At 38.8% G+C, this 6,301-nt stretch overlaps 2 protein-coding genes across 3 annotated transcripts; both read right to left on the minus strand.

Moving 5' to 3' along the window:
* Nucleotides 1–675: 675 nt before the first annotated feature.
* LOC109953688 (uncharacterized) lies at nt 676–2,569 on the minus strand. 2 transcript variants are annotated; one of them, XM_020589158.1, is made up of 5 exons: nt 2,387–2,569; nt 2,235–2,254; nt 2,024–2,147; nt 1,711–1,884; nt 676–1,555 (listed from the first exon to the last, which is right to left on the minus strand). In XM_020589158.1, the coding sequence occupies exons 1-5, from the start codon at nt 2,387–2,389 to the stop codon at nt 842–844; spliced, it is 1,035 nt and encodes a 344-aa protein (XP_020444814.1). In that variant the 5' UTR covers nt 2,390–2,569; the 3' UTR covers nt 676–841. The 2 variants fall into 2 exon arrangements, with proteins under 2 accessions (XP_020444814.1, XP_020444813.1); XM_020589157.1 differs by lacking the exon at nt 2,387–2,569 and having other exon boundaries at nt 2,024–2,301.
* An 864-nt stretch (nt 2,570–3,433) lies between these two features.
* LOC109953687 (uncharacterized) lies at nt 3,434–4,934 on the minus strand. The gene is made up of 7 exons (XM_020589156.1): nt 4,752–4,934; nt 4,600–4,619; nt 4,389–4,512; nt 4,076–4,249; nt 3,837–3,920; nt 3,591–3,779; nt 3,434–3,502 (listed from the first exon to the last, which is right to left on the minus strand). Exons 1-7 carry the CDS (start codon nt 4,752–4,754, stop codon nt 3,434–3,436), a joined length of 663 nt encoding a protein of 220 aa, XP_020444812.1. The 5' UTR covers nt 4,755–4,934.
* Between the last annotated feature and the right edge of the window lie 1,367 nt (nt 4,935–6,301).

The raw sequence follows: 6,301 nt of genomic DNA on the forward strand, positions 1-6,301 counted from the left end.
AAGTTTAATATCTTAATTTTGTTGCATCGTACAGTTATTTGTGATGTATTTCTACTACTTAACTCCTTAATGACACTGACGGTCAAACTGAATGAGAAACTGATTTAGAGTAATGTCTTCCTCCATCTTAGGTTATGTTTATCAGGAAGTTTTATTTTGTTCTACTGTAATGTCACTGAACCTGTTTGATCACTACTGAACAGAACACACACGAATTCCGATATGAACTTCCTGACATATATAATTTCATAAAACTGAATTTGGTTTGTTCACACATCTGTGACAAGATCAGATCTGAGTCAATTGGTGGGAAAAAATCTGATTTGAGTCACTTCAGCAGGTAATGTGAACACTGCTGTAGTGGGGCAGCTAGCAACACTGAAAGTAATGGCTGCCCAGTGGTTATTGCAGGTACTTGTTCATTTTTAAAGCTGAAGATAAATAATCTGTGTAAGGTCTCCGCTGATAAAGGGTTAGAAAGCCTTTCTTCTGGGAAGACTGTGATGACTCATGATTCCATGAATTACAAATCCAATTTACATATTTTACTACTGAGGCAAATCTAGCAAATACAACCAGGGTGGAAAAAATTATTACAACATTAGTGTGTTAATGTACAAACTTTTAAACGTATTAAACCACCACCAAACACAAAAAACCAACACCAACAAAACAACAGACAAGAGACAAAGGGAGAAACATGAACCTGAGTTTCCATCAAAGTAACTTTATTGCAAATGGCAAAACTATATCAACTTTTGTATCCTCTGCTTGCTTCATTCAAACTGTTAACACACATTTGTCTCTATAACACAGTTGTATTTGTATTTCATCTGTCAAGTCAGCAACAAGTACAGAAAGGGCATTTTACAGATGGCTGGCGCACAGTGCATACTGGCCCACTATGAGGGGGTAGTGGGTGGTAGAACATATCTTGTACAAATCCCACCTTGTCAAGCAAAATGATAAGGTGCTTCAAGACACGTTCTCTAACCCTTTCCCTGTTTTGATTTGTACATGTATCAGATTTTGATTGTGCTTTAATTGCTTCCTCATTTTTAAACATTTTGCTTACACTTTCCACTTCAGCACAGTTGCCACAAACCCACATTTTGCTTTTCTCATCAGCTTCTTCTCTTTCTGTTGTCAGGCCAAACAAATCCCTACATGATTTGCAGGGAGGCTTTGGCTTTCCATCACTGAGGTTAAATGCTTTGCACCTGACTTTCTCTGGAAGTTTGATGGTTGCATCACAGTTTGACATTCGGCCGGGGTAGCGGGTCATCACTGCATCAGCTATATCACTGTCCCAGTAACCAAAACAGCAGGCAGCAAGCATAATTTGCCCAGGAGTCTTCCCACATGTGGACATGGAGACTCCATAGTATCTGACTGAATCTGGGCTCTCAGTGCTCTGAGAGACACAGATCACAGATGAGATTAGATGTTTCTCTCTACCAGCAGACTGTACTGTAATGTCAGACAGTTGATGGTAGAGCTCTCGCAGCCTGTTTATTATTGTATCTTCGTTCCTTTCACCAGTCAGGTGAACAACCTGCAGGCAATCACAAAAATGATCAAGCATATGTTATCCTTACAAATGGTGCATAATTTACTGAGTCATGCCTTGTGTTTGTGAAACAATGTACATTCATCATTAACTGTAACATCAGAGAAACTTTACATCCTTTGACAAAATCATAATCTTACCATGTCAAGCACACATGAAAATGGACTCCGCCTGGGTAGTCGAGAGGAATAGAGATCAAAAGGCCGAGGGTAGTTCACCTTCAACTCATTTAACATTTCTTCATCTTTCATAATCTTTTCTGGGAAAAATCGCGGGTCATTGATCTTTCCCAGAAAGAAGATGCTGTGAAGAACCTGTAAAGTCAGAACGCATTCAAAAGACATCATTTTCTGTGTTGTTTGTAAGAAGCAGTAAACACACTATAACAAAATCATGTATTATATTCAAAAAGACAACATTTCAAAGGTTCATAACAGCCCCCATCAAACATACCTCATCCACTAATTGTGTAGCATAGTCTATATCATTAGAAGTGTTGCTCATTTCCACCATTTCGTGAATAATTGTGAGAGCACGTTCTCTGAAAACCGTGTCACTTTCCAGCACTTGTTGTGTTCTAAAATAATAAACATCAATTGTTATTAAAGACTTAAAAAGCATTATGCAAAAATCAGTACCTGTGACTGAATCAGCACTGACTCACCTCATGCCCTGTTGAGTAGCCTGATGCAATCGAAAATATAATGACACATTATTACACATTTGACTGACAAGAGAATAAATTAGAACTGTAGGAGCTGAATCATAAGGATAGACAATACAGGCAAAGGAAACCACTTAAAAGCAGCTACTCACCATTGTCAGTGATAAGGTAATGAAACCCTTTCCCTTAAATCAAACTTTTCTGCCTTAGTTGGTTGCAGGAAACTGAAACCAAACTACAACTCACATTAACAACGTGATTATAATAATATATACATGGACTCCTTTCCATCTATTGGCTGCATCAAGAATCACAATGGTGTGATCTATCCTTAGTGTGTTCCACTCTTCATAAAATTGAATTAGGTTTGTTCACACATCTGTGACAAGATCAGATCTGAGTCACTTGGTGGGAGAAAATCTGATTTGATTCACTTCAGCAGGTAACGTGAACACTGCTGTAGTGGGGCAGTTAACAACACTGAAAATAATGGCTGCCCAGTGGTTGCTCCAGGTACTTCTTCATTTTTAAAGCTCTAAAGATAAATAACCAGTGTAAGGTCTCTGTTGATAAGGGGTTAGGAAGCCTTTCTTCTGGGAAGACTGATGACCCATGATTTCATAAATTACAAATTCATAAAATTATTGCCAACTTTGTGCTAATAAGCATAATATTACATATTTTACTTCTGAGGCCAATCTAGCAAATACAACCAGGGTGGAAAAATGACTACATTAGAGTGTTAATGTACACATTTTTAAATGTATTAAACCACCACCAAACACAAAAACCAACAACAAAACAACTGACAGAGACAAAGGGGGAAACATGAACCTGAGTTTCCATCACAGTAATTTTATTGTGAATGGCAAACATATATCAACTTTTGTACCCTCTGCTTGCTTCATTCAAACTGTTAACACACAGTTGTCTCTATAACACAGTTGTATTTGTATTTCATCTGTCAAGTCAGCAACAAGTACAGAAAGGGCATTTTACAGATGGCTGGCGCACAGTGCATACTGGCCCACTTTGAGGGGGTAGTGGGTGGTAGAACATATCTTGTACAAATCCCACCTTGTCAAGCAAACCGATAAGGTGCTTCAAGACACGTTCTCTAAATCTCTCCCTGTTTTCATTTGTACATGTATCAGATTTTGATTGTGCTTTAATTGATTCCTCATTTTTAAACATTTTGCTTACACTTTCCACTTCAGCACAGTTGCCACAAACCCACATTTTGCTTTTCTCATCAGCTTCTTCTCTTTCTGTTGTTGTCAGGCCAAACAAATCCCTACATGATTTGCAGGGAGGCTTTGGCTTTCCATCACTGAGGTTAAATGCTTTGCACCTGACTTTCTCTGGAAGTTTGATGGTTGCATCACAGTTTGACATTCGGCCGGGGTAGCGGGTCATCACTGCATCAGCTATATCACTGTCCCAGTAACCAAAACAGCAGGCAGCAACCATGATTTGCCCAGGAGTCTTCCCACATGTGGACATGGAGACTCCATAGTATCTGACTGAATCTGGGCTCTCAGTGCTCTGAGAGACACAGATCACAGATGAGATTAGATGTTTCTCTCTACCAGCAGAGTGTACTGTAATGTCAGACAGTTGATGGTAGAGCTCTCGCAGCCTGTTTATTATTGTATCTTCGTTCCTTTCACCAGTCAGGTGAACAACCTGCAGGCAATCACAAAAATGATCAAGCATATGTTATCCTTACAAATGGTGCATAATTTACTGAGTCATGCCTTGTGTTTGTGAAACAATGTACATTCATCATTAACTGTAACATCAGAGAAACTTTACATCCTTTGACAAAATCATAATCTTACCATGTCAAGCACACATGAAAATGGACTCCGCCTGGGTAGTCGAGAGGAATAGAGATCAAAAGGCCGAGGGTAGTTCACCTTCAACTCATTTAACATTTCTTCATCTTTCATAATCTTTTCTGGGAAAAATCGCGGGTCATTGATCTTTCCCAGAAAGAAGATGCTGTGAAGAACCTGTAAAGTCAGAACGCATTCAAAAGACATCATTTTCTGTGTTGTTTGTAAGAAGCAGTAAACACACTATAACAAAATCATGTATTATATTCAAAAAGACAACATTTCAAAGGTTCATAACAGCCCCCATCAAACATACCTCATCCACTAATTGTGTAGCATAGTCTATATCATTAGAAGTGTTGCTCATTTCCACCATTTCGTGAATAATTGTGAGAGCACGTTCTCTGAAAACCGTGTCACTTTCCAGCACTTGTTGTGTTCTAAAATAATAAACATCAATTGTTATTAAAGACTTAAAAAGCATTATGCAAAAATCAGTACCTGTGACTGAATCAGCACTGACTCACCTCATGCCCTGTTGAGTAGCCTGATGCAATCGAAAATATAATGACACATTATTACACATTTGACTGACAAGAGAATAAATTAGAACTGTAGGAGCTGAATCATAAGGATAGACAATACAGGCAAAGGAAACCACTTAAAAGCAGCTACTCACCATTGTCAGTGATAAGGTAATGAAACCCTTTCCCTTAAATCAAACTTTTCTGCCTTAGTTGGTTGCAGGAAACTGAAACCAAACTACAACTCACATTAACAACGTGATTATAATAATATATACATGGACTCCTTTCCATCTATTGGCTGCATCAAGAATCACAATGGTGTGATCTATCCTTAGTGTGTTCCACTCAAATATCAGACAACTATTTTGATCATTGCTGAACAGGATGTTTGTGTGTGTGTAGCTACAGGAAGGGGTGGTAGAAACACATGAAGAGCACGAATGTCAGACAACTAGTTTGATCATTGCTTAACAGGATGTCTGTGGGTGTGTAGCTACAGGGAGGGGTGGTAGAAACACATGAAGAGCACAGACACAAAGTCATATCTAAACCACTGAGTGGAGAGTGGCTCTATGAAACTAAAAACTTAAAAAAAAGGACAGATTTATTAACATAAATGCAAATTATGGCAACTTTTTTTAGCTAGAGAATGATTTCACACCTGTGTGTGACAGGATGCCTGTACAACTGGTGTGTTACTAAAAATGATGCCATTAAACAAAAGATAAAAAGTCACTGAGCTAAACTGAATGGAGCAATGGAAGACCCTGGGTAAGAAACTGAGATGTAACTGATATGTTTAATGATCCAAATGTGGGTTCATTTCTCAGCATGACTGATATTAACTGAAAAAATGGTATTTTGTGTGGTTTTCAAGATTTCTGAGTCACAAATCAGGGAGATTTATCTCCCTAGCATCTCCTTAGTCTTCACTCCACCAACCCCAACCTCCTCTGCCAGCCCTCATTGGCAACATTGACAGCTTTTCTGATTACCTGCACTATTTTTGTAATAAAGACTTTGATCAGTACTGTGGTGTCTGCCAACTGAGTCCAAACTGCTTGCTCACCTTGCCCCTGCAAGTGAGCCATCATAACAAAACTGGTCTACACAGAGGGGTTTTAGGATAAATTTTAATTTCTCATCAGTGATTTATAAAATTTATCTTCTGAAAATATATTTTTAGAAACTGTTTTAAACAGCACAAGCAAAACTCAGTGTAGTCTTATTGATTTGGAGCAGAGGCACACATTTCATAAATTGGTATAAAAGGCAGGAAACAGCATATTTTCTCACTGATGTATTTGTGTTTTGGGAACCAACGCTTTCATCAGCTAAAATGAACTTCCTCATATCTTGTAGCACGTTTATGTTCATTTCAGTGAGTGTACTCTCTATTCTTTATGCTCTTCATTTCCAGACCATCTGAATATTCCAAAACAGTATGTTACTTAACTGTAATGTAACCCTTGTCACCAACAAGAGATGACATGTAACCTGGAAAAAGTTATTCCCTTAATTCTAGACAATATCTGTCAGGTCCGCTCAGCGCGACCTGCCTCTCTTCCGCCTTTCTCTCCTCTGTTCTCTCGACCTGCCTCTCTTTCCCCTCCCCTTTTTCCCCCCGCCCTGCCTCTCTTCCACCTTTCTCTTCTCTCCTGTGTTCTCTCGACCCGCCTTTCTTCCACCTTTCTCTCCTCTG

Source organism: Monopterus albus, unplaced genomic scaffold (genome assembly GCF_001952655.1).
Source record: "Monopterus albus unplaced genomic scaffold, M_albus_1.0 scaffold1013.1, whole genome shotgun sequence".
Taxonomy (NCBI): domain Eukaryota; kingdom Metazoa; phylum Chordata; class Actinopteri; order Synbranchiformes; family Synbranchidae; genus Monopterus; species Monopterus albus.

Coding starts and splice junctions, on each gene's coding strand:
- LOC109953688 (XM_020589157.1), bottom strand. CDS start 2,191: ATGCTTTTTAAGTCTTTAATAACAATTGATGTTTATTATTTTAGAACA. Junction 1,885..2,023: donor CTACACAATTAGTGGATGAG/GTATGTTTGATG, acceptor CTGACTTTACAG/GTTCTTCACAGCATCTTCTT. Junction 1,556..1,710: donor TTTCATGTGTGCTTGACATG/GTAAGATTATGA, acceptor GATTGCCTGCAG/GTTGTTCACCTGACTGGTGA.
- LOC109953687 (XM_020589156.1), bottom strand. Junction 3,921..4,075: donor TTTCATGTGTGCTTGACATG/GTAAGATTATGA, acceptor GATTGCCTGCAG/GTTGTTCACCTGACTGGTGA. Junction 3,503..3,590: donor CCATCAAACTTCCAGAGAAA/GTCAGGTGCAAA, acceptor TGACAACAACAG/AAAGAGAAGAAGCTGATGAG.